General features: G+C 40.8%; 1 protein-coding gene across 1 annotated transcript in view; it reads left to right on the top strand.

The window, feature by feature from the left end:
• The window catches only part of fbxl17 (F-box and leucine-rich repeat protein 17), a 213,925-nt gene that overhangs the window by 122,764 nt on the left and 64,423 nt on the right, over nucleotides 1-26,738 (top strand). Inside the window, exon 9 of the mRNA XM_086031766.1 lies at nucleotides 23,124-23,200. Within this exon, the coding sequence (XP_085887892.1) occupies nucleotides 23,124-23,200 (77 nt within the window). The remainder of the gene's footprint in view (nucleotides 1-23,123; nucleotides 23,201-26,738) is intronic.

Raw genomic sequence — 26,738 nt, 5'->3', positions numbered from 1 at the left:
AAGTGAGCGTGATGAGTGACTCTGGAAAGTAGTAACTGGTGTCATTGAAGTATGTTGAAGTGGTATATCTCGAGTAAGAGACAAAGATCTTTTATGTTGGGCAGGAGCTAAGTTTAGCCTGGTTTAGTTGCATACGTTACAGAGGGTTGCATATGTATTTGTTCTGCTGCTAAGTGGCAGTCAAGCTAAGTGTTTGAAAATTGGCATGTCATTTTTTTTTTTATTGTTGTCATTGTCAATCACTTTTGAATGTAGCTGTGTTTTAATTTTATTACAGTGTACTGTATGCTGCTAGTGTCTTTTGATTTTTGGTGGGAACAAAGGTTTTACGCAATTTTCTGTCCAACTGAGATGGTTATTGCATGGCAATATTTGTGCTGAAGTAATGAAAAAAGCAAACAGAAGACAATGCCAAAAATACACACACAATACCAAGGGTAAAAATCAGAAGCCATTACTTGCATGATTAATAGTCTCACCGCCAAACGGATTTGCCATGATAATCGTTTGTGTTGAAGTACAAATCACATATAAATGGATAAATGAGACTTTAGGAAGGGTTGAAAGAGGTTAGAGAAGAAAGTGACGCAGGTCACTACTGTACTTGTAATGTATTAGACGCTAAGCCCCCTCACAAATGAATGGGTAGGGGGGATTAAAGGGATAATCCACCATGTCATTTCTTTTGCTTCCCATTTTGCTATTTTAGCGTGCTTCTCTTTGTACTCCTTTTACTTTTTCACCAACAGACACAGACTGGACCGTACAAGGTGCTAACAAGCACGGTATTATTTGAGACCATCACCCTGATGTGGTTCATATTTCTACTGCGGGGATTGTAGACAAGATGCTGATCCTAGCAGTGTGTTTCCCCGATTCCCAGAATAATCGATGGGATAATCGAGAGGATAATCCATTCCAAAAATATTAGATTGTGACAGCCCTATTTTTAACACATCTTAACCAAGGGTGTCAATAGTTGCGGAGGGCACTGTACTGTTTATTTGATCCCTTACCACAATGTCGCAGTCTTTCTCCACTCTCTTGTCATTCCTGGAGAAAGGCTACCCATTCACTAAACGAACTGTACTCAACAGTTGGGTCAGCGTATGAATGAATGTGCTGGTGTTGAGGTGTTTCTTCCATGGATCTTTACAGTCTCCTTCTTTTACCTGTCCAGATTACACAGTCATACCCCACTTGTAACCTTTCACACTAAACTGAGCATTGTCCGACCGTGTTGTGCTTGCGCATTTTCTTCTTTCCCTCTGCCCTTGACTGATCTCTTAACACAGAGAGCAGGCAGATAAGCCAAGATTTACACACAATGCTGAAGCCATTAGCGTCTGACTTTTCCTCTCCGCCCACTCTCTCAGGGGTTTGTTTCATGTTATCAGATCCACCGGGATGTGTATATGGCAGATTGAATGTCGACGACCATGGAAAAGGCTAAGATGTCTAACCTCCTATTCACACGCTGCTAGCCTCATCAACAGAGAAGGCCCCTTTGTCCCTCAACAGCCAAGCAGACGGACAGTACGCGATAATTGCGCTCGGACAATACCCGTCCTCCCTGTTGGTTTGACTCTGTCCGGTCTCTCGGATGAAATGGTAGAAGATGAGTGTGTGCCCGGGAGGAGAGGATGCATGAAGGACGACGATGGATCGTGTTTGTGCCTCTCTGAGTTTCTCTATCTGAATGAAAGGCAGCGATAAAAGGTTTTTGGAGTCGGCAGTCCACGTCGAGCTGTCATCGTGTAGTTGAAGTTGCCGGATGCCAACTGGCAGTCGCTGCAGTTGTGATGTCACCATTTGGCCGATAAAGCCTCTTGAGGAAACACGATTAGATTCCACAAAACAGACAGCGGGGTACTTGAAGCAAACGTCAGGATGCTCATAGCTGTTCTCTCATTTCCTCCCATGATGTCACTGCTCTTATCCAGGTGCGTTATGCTGAAAGCACCGTACATGACATGGGGAGTATGCAGTGGCATTTTAGTTACATCTGCTCATAAATATGCCGGATAGGCTGTTGAAATGTTGCAATTGTTGCTTTTATATTACTTTCAGCAGACACTTCATTTGGTGCACCTGCACAAGCTAATGAGACTCAATATGACAGCTATATATGTTGATCCATCAAATTTATACACCGCCTGTCGTCATTAGGGTTGCGGGTGGGCTGGAGACTATCCCAAGTGAATTTGGATTAGAGGTGGCGCACACCCTGGACTTGGTCGCCAGTCAATCTCAGGCCTTATATAGACAAACATTACCATTAACATCCTGAACATTTTAGAGTCTTCAATTTACTGATATTATCGGGATGTGGGCAAAAGCCGTTGTTAGCATTGATCACGGATGGATCTGTGAGGCACACATGCAAGCCACAATAGCATCGTGCTTCTGAGAGCTACAGAATATGAATAGTTTTCATTTTCTGAGAGGTACTGATTTTGACATTGGTTGTAATATTTCCGTGGCATATTGTTTTACTCAATTTCATTCAGAAAAAATGAGACTGACTTGATATTTTACATTGACATGAATGAGCATGAATCATTTTTTAATAGCTAACCTATCTTGCATGCATTTATAGACTTGGCAATATATATTTGGTTGTCAACCGTCTAGTTCAAAACTCAACTTTATTTATAGAGCAATAATAAAAAAACAACTGCAGCTGAAAGAGTGTTGTACTGTACATACTGTATAGACAAATGTGACAAAACACAAATAATGAAAAATGCATAAAAATATCTTGAATAATGCATATAATATTGAAAAGAATAAAACTAACTGGCATAGAAACACTCCTGCACCACCTCCGCTGTCTTGAGACCAAACTCTCACACTCCAAATCACACACACTTTACAAATAATGTAATATTGTATTGAAATAAACATGTTCACCGTCCAAGATTGTCGACAGAGTTTGAAGGACAGTTCTGACTGCCAATAAAGAATGGTATTATAAAATACGTTTTCAATATTTGCCAACGGGAATATCATGTGAAAAAATTCAACTCTGCATTAAATGCACTTACCTATTTACAGTAAACAAGACGTTATTTAATTATTTCTAGTTTAGAAACACTTGAGTATTTCCAGCCATGTTATATTTGTCCTGGTTTTCTTGACTTGCTTACTTGCGGAGAGGCGCCACTGCATGTGGGGGTCGTTTTCAACAGAATGTTAAATTACTTTGCTCCTGCTGCGACGTTTGGCTCATTTGTCTACGGGTACCACGTATAAATAATGCAAACGATAAATAATGCAAACACCAAATATTGAGCCTACTTGAGCGACATGTTTTTGTAAATGCAGTATTAATACATAGCTGCTATTGCATTGTTTAAACACAAGATGTTGTGCGTTAATGAAAGTGGCTTAGGAAAGACGTTGCGATGGCATTATAATTGCATTGTCCTATGAACATGACCACTTTTTTTTTTTTTATTCATTCTTAAGGAGTCATTCTTTATTCACTAGCTCAGTTCACAAACGCTTCAGTGTACTATTGTAGTTTAATATACTTCTACGGGGAGGTTTGGGTGGAATGTTCTGGTTTTGTAATGAATTCAATGAACAGTGGTTTGAGGAAGGACGTCAGCCGCAATTATCACTTGATTCTGTAAGCGGTGCTTGATGGAGGAGAGTCGCAGCTGGCGCTTCACGGCTTTCACTCGCCATGCCCGCCGTTCATTCCGCGGGGCCTTTCCTGCTCTGTCCCGTCTCCTGGCATTCAATTTTCTTTCTTTCGCCCTCTTCAGTCAAATTGTTTTCACACTTACTGTACCTGTTAGCTTTTGGGTCCGTCATAGAGTTTGTCTGATGAAAAGCAAGTGTGTTGCTCAACATTGAGGATGCCATCTGTAATAAAATGTTACAATTGGATGAATGTGGACCATGGTCAGACTCACCTGTGCTTGAATAATTTTGTTTTCTTCTTCTTTTCAAATTTAGCATCACAGTGGCGTAGTAGTTAGTGTATCCGCTTCACAATTTGGGTACAACGGAGGTTCTCTACTTTCCAAAAACATTGCATGGTAGGTTTATTGAAGACCCTAAATTAGTGTAGACAATTGACTGACAAACTTGTCTTTGGCCTTCTGGTGTCTGCCTTTTTCTTTTTATTTCACCATAGTGCCAGATGTTCTGTTTTGTTGTTGGTTTCGTTAGTATTTGTCTTATCAATCCCCACTTTCCCTGATTTGAGTTCCCACAGGTTCTTGTCTTTGTTTCCTTTACAATTAATATTTGTCAAAGGATTTGTTGTGTAAGATCTGACCTGGGCATGCTTTAATGAACATTTGCAGTTTTTTTGGCTCTGTTCTGATAGATGTTTGTTTTAAAATTGGCATACAGTGACAGCTGTGAAAAGGTTGATTGTTTTGATTTGGTTTTCGCAAAATCCTTTGCTGTGAAAACATCTAATTGGACATTCATGGTTTTCATCTGACAACCGCCATATGCTTCTTTCCCCTGTTTTTTTTCTCTCCTTTCCTCACTTAACATTTCTCCTCTCCTCTTCTCTCCTTTTGCTTTCTTCCTGCCCTCATCTCCACAAATCCTCCTCATCCAGAGGGTGGCTTTGACAGGCGGTGGGTTAGCTCACACTTGTAACCTCCCTGCCACATGCGCCAGGCGAGAGGCAACTGGAGAGTTTGGCTGCAGATTGAATAGCTTCCAAAGATGTCATATTGAGACAGCATCCCACAACCCCCTAAATTATTCCTGCCTGGCTTTCCGCAAGCCTCCACCAATCACGTTGCCTGGAGTTGCCATGTAGCTGGCCACTCCACTCACTCTGAATTGCCCCCGGATTTTTTATTTTTATTCCCCCCCCCTCCTCCTTTTCCCTCTTCCCTGGGGTGTGTCCTTCAATGAAATTATTCCTTCAGCACTTGTCATGCGAGCCAACCACTGTGAGGCAGACTGGCAGATGGGAGGTCTGATTGGCTGTCAGCTCATGTTTATTTCCTTGTTGTCAGGATGTCAGATGATATAAAACATTGTTCCGCTGCATTGTCATGTTCTCACCGCAGGTTTCATTTAGAGCATTCAGAGTACTTTAGGTTGGTATAAACTAACCCCCCCCCCCCACCGCAACCTCATCAGATTTGTGTATTTCACGACATGAGACTGAGACGATCCTAAATGACTTAGTAGGGTACAATGTCCCATCTCGATAGTCAACTACAACCACTAAACCACGACACAATTGTTGAACTTCATATCAAAGTAAGAAATCATCATTTAATTTGATGTTATCCAAAAGAGATGGCCACTATGTAGACAATGTTAAAATTCAGGTACATAAAAAACTTTTATTCGTTTGCTTTTCTTTTATGGATTGTTGTGACATGAAGGAACGGGCGTGTGACTAAATGCACTTAATCTATTTCTGGAAAGATTAACTAGATATTTTTTGACCATATGTCCTTGCGCGCATCATTATTGACAACTATCCAACACACACGGAAAATTAAGTAAAATAATTATATATCTATATATATAAACGAGTATACAGTATAAGTATATATATATATAAATGTAATATACACAGAATATACACTCAGGATATAGCCGTCTGTCTTTGAATTGATTAATGAGGAACAGCTTCATGTGGAACGTGGACCAAGGTTGGCTTGTGTCACTAAGAAACAGGTGGTGGACATTCATAGGCAAGTACACATACACACGCATACATAAACACATATACCTCAGGTGGTGGACGGAGCTCTCATGCTGAGCGGATTTGTATCAAAGCCCAGACATAAAACAGAGTTGGCAGACTGGGACTCAAATGGGTCCAAGGCTGCTGCTGCTGCTGATGATGATGTGTGTGTGCGTGTGTGTGTATGTCTATATGCACATGTTTGTTTAAGCATGCAGGAAAAATGATGTATGCAAGGAAGTGATCTTTTTTTTTTTCCTCCGGCGTCTTTCTGCAAGTTATTTTTTATTCCGATTTTTGCTCCTGTTTTTTCAATCAACCCTCTGAGCTTTGGCAACAGCGTTTCTCCGTCCTTTCGGCCTCCTTAAATATCAGCTGGGTGCCGGGAGGTGCTGAAAGGTGGTTGGATTACGGAGCGTATCTTTTCGAGGTTGAACTGTGTCTGGTTTTATGCAGGCGTTTTATCACACTGCACAATTAGGATAGTCTGAATTCACGCTGGTTGAAATCACCTAGCGTGACAGTGGGGATGGTCCAAGTACGGTCCACTTGGAACACACATGCCAGTGCTTGTCATGTACACAGCCTCCATGCTTCACAGTGTGCTGATTGTGAGGCATGCAAACATGCTCACTTGTCAGCGCGTTGCCTATTATGTTGCTTTATGGCAGTGGAAATTAACATTCTCTAAGGCTTATTGTCCCTTATGGGAGAGAATGATACACACTGTAAATCTGCTTGATCTGCGTGAAGTGTCACAGCATATTACACACCCTTATACCGTGGCTTTTGTCTCATTGTGATGGCCATACCACATCTTCCCATCCTGATACGCACACAAAATAGTTGGTGTACAAATCCCGGCCCAAAAGCCCCCTGTGCTGCCCATTTAGGCCCCATGCTGAGTTTGTAATGAGCGTAGCTAGCACGAGATTAAGGTAGAATATGGTACGGCGTTGTGAGGATTTGCTACAGTTTGAGTCCTGACCTTGTGGTGAAGTGCACTGTAGTTCTTTTTGCGTGGCGGATGACCACCGGCCTCCCTACTGTTAGTAGACTGTCATTCGTCATAGCCTTTTACTCAACACTGCTAATGTGTTTCCAGGCTAACACGCATCACCCTTCGGGGGGGTGCTTTTTCATACAGGATCACTACACTATAGACTGTACAGAGACGCACCAGGAAGGTGATTATAAAAGCATAACAGCTAATGGTGGGGGGGGGGGGAGGAGTAGTGATAGAAGAGGCTTTTGTTATAAGGAGAAAGGGTTGTATTACGTATATGATGGTTTGCAGCCCCCCTGTGAAGCAAGCTCAAGAGGAGGGCAGAAATGTAGAAATGGGGAAGAAGGAATCAAAGAAAGAGCTAGAAGAGAGGAGATCGAGAAGACTGAATTGGAAAAGAAGGATAAATATGGGAATAAAGGTCCAAAAGACACAAGAGAAGTCTGGTTGCTGAAAGCAGTAGATCACAGACGAACATTGGGACAGAAGAGACAGAGAGGAAGAAAGTAGAGTGCAAGAACTGTTATCATCTGGAATCTATAGAGAATTGATGGGCAGAAGAAGATGTAGTCCCATACATCACACACTGTCTCATAAAAGCTGCGCTGCTTCTGCTGCTGCTGCTGCTTCTACTCTGTATTCTCTATCCTGTCTCTCCAAATAGTTCACCAGCTGACTAAATATCTCTTTTTAAGAATGCAGGTTCTTATATCCATTACTGTGGGAAAGAGAAGGGGATCAAAGGCAGTGCATCTGGCAGCAAATTCTTTCCATTTCACTTGTGTTTAGAGGTGAATGTTGGTAAGATAAAAATTGGAATTGAACAAGTAGAGTACAATCAATTAGGCTCTTTACTTTTCGTAATGGAATAGCCACAATGCAGGACAGAGGGTGAGAGTGAATGCACACAAAGAATTTGTGTCCACATGCATTCATACTTTTGAAAATGGGTTCCCTTTCAACGCCATTTGTCGTGAAAGTGACTAAAAGTATATTGAGTAATCTTGTGAACACGGAGATTATTGTTTTCCTTGTGTTATGAAAAGTTCCGGGTACTTACGACATTTTCAAATTGCGTTCCTTTAACACAGACTATCAAATAATGACTAAAATATAATGTAATATGTATGCCAGGGGGATAAAAAAATGGATGGGTTCTAAACTAGGATTTCAGAGTTTCATTTCTGAAACCTGTTCTCTGTCATTCTGCTTTACTCTCTTCTTACTCTTGTCTTAAGCATATCAAGCTTTGTCTGGTTTATGCTGATTCGACAAAATTCATTTAGCTATCAACCTTATTGGATTATCTTGTGCCTGAGATGGCATCTTTGGACAGGCGACGGTTCTGTAGAATAGAGCATCTTCCTGGGACATATTCCGCTCCCTTTTCATCCATCTTGTTGCTCATTCTTGTATTATTTCCCGAAGCTCAAAATTCTACAATTTTGTCTTTTGGAAATCCATTTGGGACTTGACATTTTTCAAAGGGTTTTGGGTTCAACAAGCTGGCCTTCTGTTTTCGTGAAAACTCAATGGCTGTATATCACCAGAGTCAAACACTTATTCAGAGAGACTGTTATTACCAGCATAATTGTTTAGCTCCCAGTTCCTAATTATAATCTTTTTTCTTCCCCCTGTTCCCGGTGGTGGCAACAATTGGATCAGTAGTGTGTTTATATACTATATGCCTGAGCTCTATTCCAATTTTAGGCATTTTTTCCCCATGTGGGTTTTATGCTTGTTTCATATTGTTTAGTATATCCTGGGAAGGTGCGACATTTTCATGTTAGGATAACAGCACCGAGGGAACAGGAAGGCGATGTATGATTGATGTAATTCAAGCGGGACTATTCAGTGATAACAGGCGGGGATGCTGCATACACCTTTAGAATACTCTTTTGCATTTGATAGCATTTGATAAAGCAGAAATGTGATGGAATTTTACTCAAATTTTGAAACGGTGACATCTTGAGACGGTGATTCCCAGCACTGTGCTACGGCGCATTTGTGCGCTGTAGTAAATTTGCCAATTTCCTTTAACTGATGCAATAATTATTACTTACTCATAGGAATATTTTTTCTTTTTTCAAGTTTTATACCTATACCAGTGACAGGCAGAAAAAAGTAAATGCTCGTCTATCTACTGGTTAACATTCACACAACCGAATAATAGTTTTGTGTTCAAATTAATATATTTCACATTGAGTAAGTAAACGTTCTGATTAAATGAAGACAGGGTTCATCATTATTTCAGTATAGATATTTTTTGGTGACTTTGTGGTGTGCCACGACATTTTACTAATGGAACCTTATCCCTGGTAAACACTGCTTTAGGTGTTACCAAGACCTATTCAGTGAAGTCACCAGATATTGATCAGCAGTCAAGAATAAAGGCTTCATGAATCCAGCCATTACATGCAGCTCCAAATTAGTTCTGACTTGACGGAGCCTTGGATTCATGTGTTTTAGTGTGGCTTTGCTACAATAAACATGTTGGACTAGTTACGTGGACGACCTTGGTGTCTTGTTCAATGATGGAACTGCTCACTCGGCTGTCATCTGGCGACATGACTGTGGTTTGAATGCGGTTGTCTCTCCCTGTGTTTCGTGTCCTAATCGTGTATGTGATGCGCATACATGTTTTCTGTGATATCGGAGGCATGCTTATAGTCAACAGCATCTGTGGTGGTGTCATCCAACTCATGTCATTTGGCTCTCATGAGAAACACATTCAGGTTGTGGAAAATTTGAGCAAACCTAACTTAAACTTGAAAACTGGTTTGGTTTCCCCTCAAGTGGTCCATGAGTAGCAGTGCTTGTTTTAAAATTGCAACCTGTTTAGTGTTGACAAGAAATGTACCATTGACCCTCGTCAACAATCCAGGGATTTCCTACTGAGGTTGGGAAAACTTGCATTTGGCAGTTTTTACCATCAATTACCATTTGCCATGTTGCGCTTTGCAATTATTGGTGTTCAACGATGAATATGTTTCCTAAGACTTGATGCTACAAGCATTAGGTATTCATTTGAGATCATACTGTATATGTGAGTCTACATTCAGTGTTATTTTTTTAGATCATAAAATCTTGAAACACATCAACATGCAGCCAGCCATCCAATTCCCCGTCAGCAACCAAGTGCCACTTTTTGATCAAATCATGACCAAGAAACATTAACACAAAATAATTACTTTGAAAAAATAACCTTCTAAACAAACATAACTGCTTTTCACTCATCACTCATTATAAACCCATGCCTCTGAGACCGTGAGCTGTTACAAAAGCCAGAGTTGGTGCAACAAAGTACACACAGATTGTTGAAGTCTTCTTTTGTTGTTTTTCTTTTTTCATGATTCCCTATTTTTTTTTTCCTCAGAATTGAGTGAGTTTATTCCAACTGCTTTGTCTAAACAAGTAACTGTTACCGACCACCACATTTTGTTTCTTGATTTCTTGTTTCTTAGCCACAACGTTGCCATTTGAAATGACTTGAGTTTTATGTCATGTCTGTGATCTGCTTTTATTCTCCCAAGTTTAAAAACGAATGAACATCTTCTGAGACTGGCGATTCCATAGTTTTTGCTAGGGGGTAGTATAGTCACAGTAAAACAGAGATAATCATTTAGTTCCATAACTTTGGAGGAACAAGAAAAAAACTGGAAATGTGATGAAGCTCCTGTGAAAAGCTCACCATCTCACTTGTGATGACAGACTGTCTTATGTGAATGGTTGGAGTCAATTGATGAGGTTTTGCCACCCTGGCGTGTGTGCTGCTGATGAAGCCACATCCATCCAACAGAAGATTAACAGCTTTTATTCACATAACACAAGTTAAGAATGATTTAAGTTCTACATTTTCTCCCAAGAACTCCTCCACGGCCGAAATGGGTTATCTCAGCAGGGTGTCCGGGCTCCCCCTTAGAGATAGGATGAGAAGTTCGGCCATCCGGGAGGGACTCAGAGTCGAGCCGCTGCTCCTCCATGTTGAGATAAACCAGCTGAGGTGGCTTGGGCATCTGATCAGGATGCCTCCTGGACGCCTCCCTGATGAGGTATTCCGGGCATGTCCCACCGGCAGGAGGCCCCGAGGACAACCCAGGACAGGCTGGAAAGACTATGTTTCCCGGCTTGCCTGGGAACGCCTCGGGATCCCTCCGGAAGAGCTGGAAGATGTTGCTGGGGAGAGGGAAGTCTGGGCTTCCCTGCTGAAGCTGCTGCCTCCGCGACCCGAATTCGGATAAGCGGTAGACAATGGCTGGATGGATAAGTGGATTTTCTCCCATTCCTATTCATACCCATGAACGTCACACCTTCCACTTTCCTAGCATAGGACAAACATTGTTCCAAGTGTGCCTCATGCATCTCTTGCATGTTTTTAAGTATTTAAGTGAGAGGGACAGTGTGTGTTGGTGAGCACTCATTAAAACGAATGGCAGTCATCAAACTGCAACGCAATTAGCCATGGCTGAGCGCACAGAGTGTAGTGCGCCGTTAGTTACGTGTGCCATCACAATGCTGTAGATCACCCGTCCCTGCAAAGTCATGGAACTGAGTAGCTCTCAATTTTGTACAGGCTACCAGCTGATTACTTTAGGGTCTGAAACAAAGTATTGTACTTACCGGTACTCTTAATTAATTGAGGTATTGTGTAATGAGTGTCGTTTAGAAATCATAAAATTATACTGTAAATCTTTGATTTAAATCATATTGCAGTATTTGTAAAAAAAAAAAAAATATATATATATATATATATATATATATATATATATATATATATATATATATATACACAAATTTATTTTACAGATCCAGTGAATCTGTCTTGAGTCACCAAAATTGATATCCTTAAAAGAAATCACACCACAATTCCTTTTGATTTAGTGTAACAGTCCAGGTGGACCCTGGCTCGCATTCTGTCTTTGCTGCCAAAAAGCCCTTGCTCCGTATTATATTGGTTTCATTGAAGGACGGACAATTTTAGTGACGTTGGAAGGATGCCTGGGGAGGAGTGAGTCATTTACAACATGTAACAAATCCACTGGCAAAGACGCTAAAATCCCCCAAATTGTAGGCAGAACACTCTGGAGCTAATTTAAGGTGCTGCATTGTCACGATAGTCCACTTCAGTGTAGAGCTGGGCGGTGTGATATATATCGCGCAGACAATAGGAAAATGTAATAGTGTCACATTTTAACGACCGTTTCTATCAGAGGTGGGCATTCCGTCAGACCGTCACTGAAGGACGCCCGTTTTGGTGACGGATGACGAATGATGGATCAGCAAAATTTAATTAAACCTCTGGTGTGTATCGTCATTTGTCACCTGCACCAAACTGCGAGTAATAAGAACGGCAGAGGATTTGATGGGCGAAAGCGTTCACTTATTATTCTTATGCTACACAGCTGCTAGTCATCGCCAAGCACAAATGTGTGGTGCAAAATTCTAATTCTAACACTTAATTCATTTCCATTTTTTTAAATGTACACAGAAGTCTCACTGGAACAGCAGAATAGCAGGCAATTTGGTCAGGAGAGAAACTTATACAAAATAATGCTATACACACAGCTAAACAGGAAATGATTGTCGCAGCGTTCCGTACGTCAGCTGGGAGGAGTGGTCGACAAGATAAAAATTATATTAATATTGAGGATAAGCAATTCAGAAAATGGAAGGTTATTGTATTTTGAAAACACACAATATTCCTGTGATTTGTTTTCACAATATAGTCCTGAGTTTTGATTTTGACTTTCGACATTTACACAATAAATGTTCTCAAAATTGCATTAGAGCTCATTTTATTTATTTATTTATTTTTACATTTTTTTATGCTTTGTACTTGGATTGATATCTACATGTGCAAAACTAATAAATAAGCTCATTTGCTTCTGTTTATCTATATTTTCTATAGCAGCACTAATGAATGCATTTCTCACAGGTCTGCTTTGTGAAGTAAGCAAAAAGTAAGCAGTCATCAGTGTGATGTATATTTTTTTAATAGAATAATTGAAAATATATCGTTATCGTGATTTACATTTTTTTTTCCATATTGCTCAGCACTACTTCAGTCAAGTTTGTTCATGTAGCTGTTTGCGCAGCGGGCCTTTATATAGCTGTTGAATCGTAGATTCTTAAGAGTTCTACATTTCCAAAAGAAGCCTTTCACTGTTCAACCCTTTGACACCACAGAACAGTATTTAACACATTTTCAAACTTGGTTTGCTTTCTTTTAAAAAGAACTAAGTCAGGTCTGGCAATTTTTCCCGTTCACAAAAGTCCATAACTTTTTAACTTGTTGGCCAAGTATAGTACAAGTAAACATTTTTGTTTTCAGAAAAATGACAAATAAAAAAAAAGTGTAGGCCAGAATAAAAATCAACACATTCTCAGTATTCCACATAAGTCACAATCGCAGAGTTTTATTTGGGGAGCAACATGTCAAGCAGTCAAATTGATGAAGACTTGAGCAAGATACAAAAACCTCTCATGTGGCAAAGGCTACGGCCATTGTGAAGGGAAAAATCATCATTTGAAAGACAGTATAAAGTAAAAGATGCATGATCATAGGGTAGAGGTCATTTTTTAAAAAATGGATGATTGTTTTGGCCTAAATAACATGTTTTTGCGGGAGCATTCTCCAAAAATTGCTCTGAGATGTACTTTTTCAAGTGCTTTGGTTTTGATCAAATATTTAATTATTATTTTTCTTCTGGGTCACTCAGTGACATATCTCTGAATACAGATACAGTTTTTTGCTATTTTGAAAACTGAGTTCATTTGACAATATTAACAGAGACAGAGAGAGAGAAATTAACAGCAAAATGTTCCTATGAAAGTGAGGATACGCAACCTGTTTTAGCTTTATGATTGTTAGTTACCCAGAGCTGCCTCAAAGCTTCTTGTGCATGGACATCTCGCAGATCTGTATGAGTTGGCACGGCAAAGGGTTGTCTGTCCATTTGGGTCAGCTTCAAGTGGGCAACTGACACTTAACCTCACTAAGTCCTTTTTTGATCAAGATAATCAGCCACTTTGTCACTGACACTTGTTTTTGACATGATTGAGACCCGTGGGTTAAGATGAAGTTGAAGTCTTGTCAAATTAGTCAGGTTTTACCCTCCAAACACTTCATTCATGCTTCAAGCCTTAGAAAGTATTTTCGAGCCCAACTTACACGATAAGACTTGACTTTTAGCTCTGAAGGCTCGCAAAGATGCCCATTCAGCTCATTTTTTTTTCGGGTTGGGGAAAAAAAAAAACCGCGGCTTTAACAGGAAAGCCACAGTGACGGACATTTATAGTTGCAGTTATGACCCCTTTGGCACAATTTGGAGCTGACCAGTGACAACCTGCTGGGCTGCCCTGCCATTATTCGCAAAATTGGTTTAAAACATGATGAACGGCTGTGGAACACAATCGGAATGGGGTTCTTATTTGTGTGGTGGGTACAGCAGGGCGGCCTGGGAAATCAGCCAGACCCTAATTGCTGCGGCAGGCCCTCATTTAGACGATTGGAAAGCTCAAACAAATAGTGATAAAATATGTATCTTGCAACGCTGGCTTCTGGATTTAATGTTTCGTAATATTATGACAACAATAAATACATTACAGCGCTTTTTGTGATTGTGGAATAATGAGTGGAATAATTTTGTCATATTTTTTAAATGTTTAAACTCCAAGACACGAGTGTTGACTGCGAGGTTGTTTTTTTGTTGAATTATAGCCCATCCCATTTATATTAAAGGCAAAACAAAATGTAATTTCATTGCAGCAGTGGCAGGAGACAATGACAACAGTGAGTGCATACTATTACCAATGCTATTTATGGAAATGCATTTTTAATTGAACCACATGGAAAGCAACAGAGAAATAACCAAAGGGTTTCATTGTTTTGTAATGTAATGAACATTTTCTTATTGCGTATCTGTATTGCCTTCATTTAAAGATTTCTGCAAGTTCCCTATTTGAAAATTGTGCTCCTTGAAGTGCCCTCTTTTCAGATATTAAATCTTTCTTTTTTACATCCTTTTATTGTACCCCAATGAAAAAAAAAAAAAAAAAAAGTTTCTTTTGTCCATAGCCCAGGGCGTGAGAGAAACTCTGAGGAAGCAGAACCTTGATTCCCTATGCTTGCGCTGGGATTTATGGGTGATATAAAGAAAATTTACTACAAGAATCATTTTGCGAGAGCATTTTCCTAAGAAGTGTAAAGCCTTGCTCTCTGCCGCTCCGCCCTTCCATTTCATTAAGTCCAAAGACAGCTGTGGACGTCTGAAGCATCGTCCGTCACCTCCTCCTCCTCCTCCTGCTGCTGCTTTTATGTTTTCAACCTCTCACTGGACCTTCAGCCGCTTCCCTTTTCTGCATGTCATGCTTCTCTTCTCTCCAAAATCACCCATTCCGATTCCCTTGCTTCTTTTGTACGTCCAGACAGGCGTGTAATTGTTGGCCATGTGAAGAGCCCAATGAGATGGGGCCTTGTGTTGGTGGGCACTTGTATACCTGCCCTAAGGGCCTTTCCGCCTTCGTCCCTGAGCCATTGTGCGCTCTTGCTGAAGAGAAACGCTACACTTGTTGTTTGTCTGCATTCTTTGCGATAAGTACGGAACCCCGCTTTCCCTTAACTGTCGTCACTGTTTATCTTCCTGCTGCCAGTCTGGCTGTTTCATGCAAAAAGATTAGCCTCGTCTCTCAAAGACGTATTCAAAACGGGAGCACCAACGACACACGCAAAGCGAACGACATCTTGTCCCTTTGTCCTATATCAGCTCCTTGTTCGACCTCGCTCCAGCTTGTTTCCAGCAAGCAGAAATGGTCTAACAAGGTGTTTGAGCTTGTTCTTCGGAAATTACAATACTGTCCACCGGCTGTTTTTTTTTTTGTTTTTTTTTAAATGACCGCAATTAACTTTTTTTCTTTTTGAATCTAGACATCGGTAAGACGAACATTCTTTGTGCAGTTCTTTCCAACATTATATTTAATACACAGGCTTTGCAAAAAAACAAAGTGGAAACACTGTAAATCTCCCCAAATTCCAGAGTGCATATCAATCATTATAAAAAAAGAAATCCAACCAAACCCGAGGGAAATATCTCGAGGAAATAAATCATGACACAAGGGTCGGTTGTAAATGGGGATTAAGACAAAGAAAATGAGTTCCCCCAATCAGCATCTGACATGGACCTGCATAACTGCTGCATCTATTACATTCACATAATATTTCAGCAATGTTTGTTAGCCACTTTTTGCCCTTTTATCAAAGGGAAAGTCAACCCAAACATATTTTTTTCCAGAATATGTTCTATGCAGGCCCACTAAACTAAACACGACATTCTGATTAATACTGCGTTTGTGGAATATGAGAAATTAATACTGCGTTTGTGGAATATGAGAAATCCACCCGCGGCCATTTTGTCGCTTCCATTTCTAAACGGATTATTGGGGATTAACAATTTTTCTAGCAATTCATTAATAAATTCACACGTTATTTTTGTATGATGTACAAGGATGTAAATGGCCCTGGTATACTATTCATTTTCAATCAAAGTATTGATATCCAATCAAGTGGTGTATTTTAACTTGATTCTATCATTGCATTTTTATTGGTGTTTCATTGGGTAGTTCCTTGTTTCTGCATAGATTTAATGTTACTTCCCATAACTGACTTCATGCTGTTCTTCAGGCCACAAATTATTTGAGAGCGAATGGACAGCCCCTCAGATGGTTGTTGGCAATGACTGCATTCTATATTTGCTATGATTGCTTCAAGACACCCATTAATCAACACAATCATCCAGCCTCTCAAGGCTGATACTGTCAGGATACCTACAAGCTATATTTCCCATATTTTGAGATTAATATGATTAAAACAATATTTTTGTTTTAATAACAATTATTATTTATTTAGTTATTTTTTGTTTTAAACTTTGTCTAATGTCTGGATTTATGCTGTATTAACCCACTTAGGCCGGGAGTGCATTACTGTTTCCACCACTAGAGCCAGGAGCGCTGTTGTGTATTTCTACCTTTACAGCCGGGAAAGCGTCATTTTCTTTTTTTTAAAAACGTGTTTGTCGACAATGGTGATATCGACGGCTTTGAAACAGAATAGAGAAAGGTAATTACCACTAAGTTTTTGAATAAAAAAAATAGTGCTTTTCTTGCACTGACAATTCATGTTTGCATTTTTGATTGAAACAGTAAATAATAGTAAACTCTGGCGTATGTGAAAGCCACAGTTCTAAGCTCTCATTGTTTTGCTACAGGGACTGAGATAATTATTTTGTACTGTAATTGTTGAATTTCCAGGAAAAACCTCAGTTTTTAGAGGGCGAGTCTAAAGTCCCCCGTAGGTTTTAGAGGGATGTTTTTGCCAGGCGCTTTAGCATTAGTAATGTGTAAGCATTTGTAACCTCCGAATGCCTTTAAAATTTCTACCTCAAGTAAAGTGTATCAATATTGAAGCTGTGATAATTTGGCCTCTCATCCTGAGTCTGTGCAACAAGAGTTATTTCTCAGGTGGATGAAGTTGAGATTCAGTAAGGCCAGTTATGAAGGCGCAGTTTATTACATTTGAATAGAAAATGTGTATTACTTCAGGAATGATGAAGTGCCCCCCAAGCCAACATTTTTCTGCAAACTAAACCATGTTTAATGTCTGCTTGTGTGCAAATGTAGAAGTAAGATCAAGTGACATTCATAGATCCCCTCAAGCTGTTTGTGCCGACAGCGTGGTGACACTCTGTGACCCTCGGTGAGGCTCACCACCTTACTTGTGTCACCTGCCTACCAGCTGCACCAATTACTTGAACATTGCGTAGGTTGTCATGGCGACTATGACATTGTCATTTTTTCCTGCAAAATGGAACTGAGGTGACAATTAGCTGACAACATATGTAGTGTAAACGACGTCTCCAGTCTATTTTATACATCACCAAAATTAGTTTTTACGTTTCTATATTCTGTGGTTGTACAATTTGTTTTCCCATTGCACTCTTTATAGTGTAGTGTTAATCTTCTGTGTATATTCTGTATTTTACTTTTATCATACAATTCCTCTGTTTTTATTTTATTGATTGAAGTGCTCCTCTGTGATTTTATGGATTGAAATGCTCCTCTGTGATTCGCGTTATAAGGACCGTAAAATGATCTTGCTTAAGGAGTTCTTGCATATCATCGCTGTCCTGTGAAAAAGACTTCTCTCCAATTTGGGAATTTTTTAAAATGTTCACGTTAATGCGATGTCTGTAACGCGGAAACACCATTCCCCAAAAAATAAGAACATTGAAAAACATTGAATGAAGTGTTTTTCACAGGACAGCGACGGTATGTAAATTTCTATATCATTCTTTGGACAAACCAACACACAAGAATTGGTGTGAGTCAAACAAAGCAATTAAATAACTTGATTAAAATTACACGTGACAAAATGCTCATGGTCTTGTAAGGAGTTTGAGAGATTTTGTAGGCAAATGGCCGTGTACATTTTGAAGGGAAACTAATTCATGTCAGCTGAGCCATGTGGGAACGGGTGGGCGGGGGTGGGCGAGAGTTTGTTACATCTCTCGGATCTTTCATGTGGCTTGACCTACGCCTTCACATACCGCGTCTCCGCTTCCTGGCGACTCATGGCCACCGCTTTCTCCTCAATTTATCCTTCCTCCATTTCAGTCCTGCTCACTCCAGCCTTTTTAACGCTCTTTTTTTTTTTCTGCCCCATATTCCTCTCCTGTTGCTTCTGCTCTCTCACCTCTCCTCTGCCGTTCCCTTTAGCCACAGAATGGAGATTCCTACTTACTCTCTTTCCCGCTGTGCTGTCTTTCCATCTTCCCTGGCTCCCACTCCTCAGTCACTGATGTCTGATCTAATTGCTTTTGCGGTGACCCTTGGGACCCCGGTAGCACCGAGTAACAAGCTCCCACTGGATGCAACTGTGGCTCGGCCTCCGTCGCTGTATTCCTAAATCTCTTCTTTCTTCTCATCCCTTTGTTGGCGGGCTCTCTCCAGCGCATTTATTCATTAGCAGCTCCGATGCAGCTGCCCCCAAGACACACAGCTTGGTATTTCGGCTCAGCCGCTTCGACTGAATCTCGAGCGTAGGACTGTTACCGTACAATGGTGGGTCAGACTTGTCAGGTATTTTCCTGCCTTTTAAGGCTGTGGCCATACAAACTCTTCCATTTCAAAAGATGTTTTTATATGGATGTTTTTGTCCAGTTTGCACATCCAATGCTTAAAGATTATTTTGTGAATTTTCATGTCGAGGACCGTGATAGCGGCGACGCGTTCTTGTGATAAGATCATCTGTCTCACAGTCCTGAGATTGAGGGCTCAAATCTCATCCCCAGCCTTCCTGTGTTGAGTTTGCATGATTTCCCCGTTCTTAGGTTGGTTTTCTCTCAGGGTACTCTGGTTTCCTCCCACATCCCCTAAACATGCTTGTTAGCTTAACTGAAGATTCTGAACTGTCCATAGGTTTGAAAGTGAGGGCGAATGGTTGTTTTTCTATACCTGTGATTGGCTGGTGACCAGTCTGAGGTGTACCCCGCCTCTCGCCAGTCATAGGCTCCTATTTACCCACGACCCTAAGTAGGATAAGCACTCTGGAAAACGGATGGACAGATGACTGATATACCAGTATGCTTGAACACATCTCTAATCACTCCCACTAGATCTAAAAGTGTTGTAATGGTTAACAAACGGAACTGCTAGATCTTTCAACATTCCTACAATGTTTCCCGCATCATTAAACAAGATCTTTTTGGAGCCTTGGTTGTTTGGCCAAGCCTCTGTTGTTGATCAACAGTACAGGAGTTGATGTTGTCCATTGTCCTGACGTGGTCAGAGATGCCCAAGTACAATGCTTGGTTCAGCTCTTCCTGGCGGCACTTTCCTTTCTTTGGGGCTGTTGGTTTTCCTCTTCAAAATAGTTTATTGGGAAATTGCCACACTATTTGAATCCATCAGACAGAACGACGCATGATCAACAACAATATTCTGTGTTCAAAGAGACATATTTTATGCCAGAAGAGACTGGTTTAGAAAGCGCTACAGTAAATTGGTTACTGTGGAGTTTACTGCTAATCTAAGGTGAACATATTTTTGTCGTTTCTGGTCATGTATCCTCAAATTGCACTGCATGTTGCAATGATCAATCTGCACTGTTTACAGTTACTGAGTCTCCTATCCTACTGTAGGTAAGGTACTGTATCGATGTTCTGAATGTGACAAGAAACAAAAAAAAATGTATTAACAGATTGTGCCACCTGTACCTTTGACTTTAAATGAACCGCCTCTGAATCTGAATCTGTTTTCATGTGGATATATTTTTGTCAATATGGCATTCGACATGGACTGAATATTTTTATGACCTCATTATGAATTAAACGTTTGAAAGCAGGAAATAAAAAAAAAAAAAACTTTTTTTTTTTTAACTAACCATGAATACATCGGTGGCTGTACAAAGGAAAACTGTATCCTAAAAAAACCCGGGACAAACATAAACAGGACAAAATGGGAAGATGGAATAGAAAGTAGCGAAAGCACGGCCTGATAACATTGAAAACCCTCCCTGGACCTCTGCAACTGGAATGTAATAGAAAGAGGGAAGTATAAAGATGCAGCCCAGTGAACTAAAGCAGATAGGCCGGTGCACATTTGAACAGCTTTGGCTTTGCCCCGAAAATAAGAATTTGAGAAAAATGACACACATTTGAACTTTACTCACACATCTGTCACTCCCTGAGTCCACAGTGCACTATGTCACACATGGGCGGGCTGCACTTATAAACCCAACCTTACAAATCATGTCTTTCAGAAGGAAATGTTTCTGTATTAGATTCCCAGGCGGTTTTCAATACATTTCAGTTTACTAGAAATGAGTAAACATGCATAATTTTGCTTGCCCTGTGGTCAAATGAAATTTAGTCCTGGAACATGATGCATTTCCGACTAAGCGGAGCTGTCATTCCTATCACGTGGCAGCATCGGGGTTTCTCTTTATTTGTCTCCTGAAGGAGAAGTTTGTCCTGGAGCAAGGGACAGCGGAAAACATGAATACATGCAGTCATTCATCAATGTCACATGTAAACTCCACATACATGCTACATGGTTCAAAACACTTTGTCCTCCCTTCCCAACCACCCACATCTCATACGATTGGTTGTTCATGTTGACTAAGTTAACTGCCTGATGATCTTGAGTTTTGTTGTTGTTGTTGTTGTTGTTGTTGTTTTCTAAATCTGCCTTGTATCTTGGGCCACATTTTAACGGTTCATGTTCAGGGTTCAGTACCTGCAAGAGGTCTGACAACATCTGTTGGGCTACTTTCACTGTCTGTTGGTCAAATATTACTTTAGGAATGACCTTTCCCGCCCTTTTTTATGAATCTAAAGATCAGATTGTAAGGATACTGAACCAGCTGGCGGTCTCATGACAAGCTCAATTCACTTTCATTGGCCGCCACAGATGCCAATAACGTGTTAGAAATTAACGCGTTACCTTAATATATCTATTTTGTTTACATTGAGTAATATAAAGTGATCATTTTTACCTTCCATAATCACAGTTCGTTACTGTATAGCGGTTAACAATGAACCAGCTCACAACTAACTGCCACTTAACCATCATGCTCAAGTGGTAGGGCCATTAACTACCTCTAGAGTGCAGCAGTGAGTGACAACACATCTGGAATCTGGGGGTGGTATCTTACATATGCGCCATGTCATGTTTTGACCACATGAAAAATAACAATGGATGAAGCTGAGCCATTGGCGTTTTGAAGCCAGAAGTACAGTCATCATTTTTAGTTTGTCAGTTAAACAAAATATTAAGGTACATTGCACACTGTTCTGATGACAAAGTGTTGTTTAGCTTCAAAAACCTACTACTCTGTAAAAAAAAAACATGAATCGCAGCACATTCAAGATAAGAGAAAGACCCACAAAGCTGTGTGATTCTATGAGGTCCACAAATTTAATGATTTTAATAACCAGTGTACATTATGAAATTTAAGGTTGCCAGCACAGTTAAATGTCAAGCCAAAACAGACAGCCTTTAAAAACAAAAACATTGTGAACTCTAGAAAGAAAGAAAATATAATGCAAGTAAAAAATGTTCTTTGTTTCATGTTTAATTAAAAAATATACTTTATTCTTTAACATCACTGTTAAGAATGTACTTCCATTTAAGTACTGGTAAAACTGGTTTTCACTTTTGTTAAGCGGGGATGTCGGCATCTGTACTAATAAAATAACTTGGTTAACTCAGTCGCTTGCGATCGGTAACTAAGCTAAGTTACTTCTAAAGTAATCTTTGAGGTAACTAAGTTCCTTTTTCAAGGTAACTGAGGCAACACTGCTGGCCACACTTGGGCTTGATTGCCTCCCGATTTGTTGACTCAAGAAATCACTTAAATAGTACCTGTCAGACAAAACGAAGAAGGCTACAAGAGCTCAAAATGAAACTCGCCACACCACAAGACAGCCAAGAAATAAATAAATCAAGAACAAATGAGAAACAAAGTGACTGAAGTCTTTCAGTCTGGAAAAGGTTACAAAGCCTTTCCAAGGCTTTGTGGACTCTAGCGGACCATGTCCATTATTCACAAATGGAAAAAATTGGGAACAGTGTTCAACCTTCCCAGGAAGGGGTTGCCAGACAAAATTGCTCCAAGACTGCAATGACAGCTCGTCCACAAGGTCAAAAAAGAAACCAGAACGACATCCAAAGGCACCGAATGTCTTTGAATGGACAAATACCCTGACTGTGTGTTCACCCATGTGCACGGAAAAGGCTTTTTTTTTTTTTTTGGTCATCTTGGGCATCTATGTTAATTTCAGTGTGTGAAGTGTGTATTTTCCCTCTTGGGCACATACATATTCATGAAAGAACACCAGCATAATGATCAAAACATTTCCTGCTGAAGGTTAATAGGTCAAATGTGTTGATCAAAATCCCGTTGTAGCACTCACACTTCTCATTAGAATCATTTAAAGAGAATTGCTTGATACATATACTCTGATCTTCCCCTCGGCCCTCCCAAGTGTATAATTTCATTTTACCTTTACATACACACACACACACACACGCACACACACAAACACACACTGCTCCTGTGGGCTCAGGCAGTGTGCCGAATGCAGATTGCCCTCTTTGAAGTGAACAAGCAAGTGTGTGTGCGTGCCCTCACATGCCGACATGTGCACATACAGTCCAGTTGTTCCACCGCATGCTAATTTAATCAGATCAGGTGTTAAATAATGAATGGCGGAATATGGAAAGTGATGTGACCTTGCAGATGTTCTTCTTAACCTCTACCGCAGAAGGATCTCTTGTTTTTTTTTTTTTTTTTGCTCTTAAGCACATAACTAGGGGACAACGCACAGATCGGGGCTGCCCTGGGTACAGATGTTTCAAATGTCTTTCTCTGTTTTGCGGTAGGTGCGTGGAAATCATCGCCAAGGAGGGGAGGAGCCTGAAGGAGCTCTATCTGGTCTCTTGTAAAATCACCGACCACGGTAGGCTACTTTCACTCACCGTCCCTTTGTTGCCGCCGGCCTCCGACATCATTATCGTAACCGTTATTACCCGCCGACACCACCATGATTCAGGGTTCATTTTTATTTTTACAGCTTGGCCCACGTGAGGCTCGCAAACAGTAAAATTATGATTGAAAAGTTTTATGCGGGATGGTGTCGGATCGCCTCTGTGGTCCTCCTACTTCCTTCCGACTGCAGTTGCAGCATGAAACTTTTTAAGTGCAGTTTTTCAAATCAGCATCACCCAGACACCTTTGTCATCAAGTCCATTGCGAGTTTGGTTATTGTGGGGAAACCATTCATGGGAATTAACTGGAATCGATGGAAATTTAAAGGAATTGAATATGAATTATTTTTAGTCAGCATCCATCTTTTTGTTGGTCATTTATAGAACCCATTTTAAAAAATGAATTGCTTTTAATTCCAATGAACTTGAATGAATGTTTATTTTGACACGACACAGGCCTGACGCTTTGAAAAGAGCAACGGAGAGACGCACACACTACCGGTGCGCTTATATAACGGCTTCCTGATTAACTGCATCATATTTTTATGAACTCCCTCTACCAGTAACCCCCCCACGGCAGAACAGGCAGGACTTTTCAGCTTTTTTCTGTGGTTCAGAGATTACATCAATAAGCAGTTACTTCAGATTTTATTTTGTATTAATGAAGATAAGTATGGAGACTTTATTGGAGTAAAATGATATATTTTACATAATGGTCTGTCTTTGTCAGTCAAGATGCCGTTAACCGTTAATGCCACTGGAGCGAGCCTCTTTGTTGTTGCAATGCACCAAAGGGATCTGTGAACTGAAATGCCAGGATAGGAAACAGCAACATAAATGCTGCCATTGTCTCGGATTTGAATGCTGTTGTTTCAAAACATTTCCTGCTGAAGGTTATATGTGTAAATTTGTGAAAGTGTCAGAACTATTGCCTGCCTTTGCGGTTGCATAAAACAGTTGATAAATGTGTTTTTTGGGGTTTTTTTTTTTTTACGTTTACGTTTGTCTTCCTTTGCTTGGTTCATTATGAAGTACCTTTTTTATTGTCAATATTTGGTATGGCATGCTACCGCAGTGCGAAAACAAATGAGCGCGCTCTGTAACTTTGGTACAATTTTGTTATTTTTGGAGACACTTAATGGATGGATGGAACTGAAAATAGAAGAAAAATATGGAGTCGATCTATATCTTTTACAGCGATAAGAGATTCCACTGGGAAGACTTTCTACCAGATGTTGGTCTGTGGGAATGTTGGTGTGGTGTCTGTGGGAATTGTTGTCCATTTGTATGGTCCTCCTGATTCACAATCTCTGTTCTAATTCATACCATGACCAAACACCTCCATCATGCCTTTATAGCTCTTGCTTTGTCATGCCTGAACAGTAAAGGGCTTTCCTCCAACTGTTCCTCTAAAGGCTTCTTTATACTCCCCCGTCGGCGCGGGCGACAACTGCCGCATTGCATCATGTGACCGACACGTTAGAAATCGTTGCTGCGTATACGTGATTGGTCCGTTATGTCACATGTTGCGACGATGTACAATTTTCCCCGGCTCGGTTCTTTGAAGTCAATTTATTTGTCGCCGCGGAGGAGAGGATCCACCACGCAGCTCGTTGCTGCTGCGGAGCAAACTAATTTGGCAGCAGCGTGGGTGTTATGTCACGAATGTGTGTGTTATGAAGCCGACACACCCACATACCGCCTTCGCTGCCACCTTCCAGGTTGTTTTCGCAGTATAATTAAATGCATGGACTAGTCATCTAGGTCCCTTTGTTGTAGTAGGCACGGTATCCATTGTTGTCGATGTCGTTTTGATCGTTGCTCGGCAGTAAAAACGCCGACCGGAATTGACCGTAAAAGAAAGAGGAAATTCCGCCCTGCGGTGTCCTCGTCAGTATCAGCCGTAGCGACGCCCCCCGACTTGGAGTGAAACTCCAACACATTTTCAAAACAACCCGTTGTATAAAGAAGCCTTAAAGGTGGTAGCACGCAGCAACTGCTACGCGATAGCTTTGGGAAACGGTGGCATTCTGTGCAATAATTGTAGGACCGTTCCCTTCAAGGTGCTCCTTGTTATGTCATACATGTAGCCAGAGGTGATTACTCGACAACACTGTGACTCGTGTGAGTTACTGTGGCAATAATCACCTTGGCCTTCCTGAACCTGAACCTCCAACAGCCTGGGTGTGCGTCTTGTGTGGGTTGATGAATGACTCCCACGTCCTTAAAGTACATTAAAGCTGCAGCAGCGTGCGCAGCCGTCCTCTTCCTTTTTCTCTTCTCTAATCCTTTCGAGCAAGATAAATTGGCGATATCTGATCTTTTTTCTTGGCAAATGACCCCTCCGGCCTACCAGTATGGCCTCTTTATGTTTTGCATGTCCATTCACAATCACAAAGCTTGCTGCTGTAGGCACTACTAAAATGATTGGTGGGTTTCCTGCTTCAGTCTCTGATAAATTGAATAACTGAAATGAGATTTTACATCTGCCAAGCTGCTCCCTTGCCCGTTTGCCTCCTTTTTTCCCCAGCTCATCTCCTGTGCTAATTATTTTTATTAATGGCCTCTCTGAGTGCATTTGAGTTGTCCACAAGCCTCTTACATTTGCTTTGTATTCCAAGCTTCTACTTCCTGTGTGAGTTGATCGGAGGCTGGAGAGAAACGCGGAGACATTGTTAGATGACGCCAGCAGAAAGCTACGAATCATGTAATTTTAACCCGGCTGCAGATGGTTCTTAGCGATTATTTCGCAAGGAATAAATGGAAAACTCGAGACAGAGCCTTTTTGGGAGGTAATGATCTTGCTGAAAGCCCTATTAGTGCCATGAAAACAGCCTTCCTCCGTGCTCGCTCACATTCATCAAAAACATGCAAACCAATTAGCATGAACACGACGTTGTGTGGCAATCTAAGCAGCCTTGTTAAACACATGCGTTCTGGGATTGACTTCTTATGAAATCTAACCTTTTCAAGAAAGTTCTCTCTAGCTTCCTTGTCGTTCCGCACTTTAAAAAAAAAAAAAAGAGTGCTACTCAGGTTTCCACATGTGTTTTTTGTCTCGTATTATCTGGAATCATTTACACTCGGCAGCGCTAGGTCATGGTCCTGCCGCATATCCAGCAGTTGTTCTTTCATTCATTCATTTGGTATTTTAGTTTTGTAACCATCAGGCATTCAATTGTGAACACTCTGTCGCTGTGACTTTGTGTTCCTCTCTTGTCCCAAGGTACGGACATCACCGTCAGCCCTTATTTTGCATGTCAAACAGTCGAGACAGGCATAATTTCAGTTTTCTCATCTGCCTGTGGGGCAGTTATTATTGATCCTTATGGACGCGTTCTAGCAACAAGTGGCCATGCAAACGTGGCGTGACAGGAAACTATAATCCAGAATTTTTCTTTCGTCTATTTCCAGCAGTTGATTGATTGGGGGATGCAGTTTGGTACCAGGGGGATGCGCGTGTGACCTGGGGAACATGCTCTTTTTGCCGTACAAGAATAATGTGTAATT

Source organism: Filicampus tigris, chromosome 5 (genome assembly GCF_054856515.1).
Source record: "Filicampus tigris isolate MCC_2025a chromosome 5, RoL_Ftig_1.0, whole genome shotgun sequence".
NCBI lineage: Eukaryota > Metazoa > Chordata > Actinopteri > Syngnathiformes > Syngnathidae > Filicampus > Filicampus tigris.
This window is presented reverse-complemented; position numbering and strand designations above follow the sequence as displayed.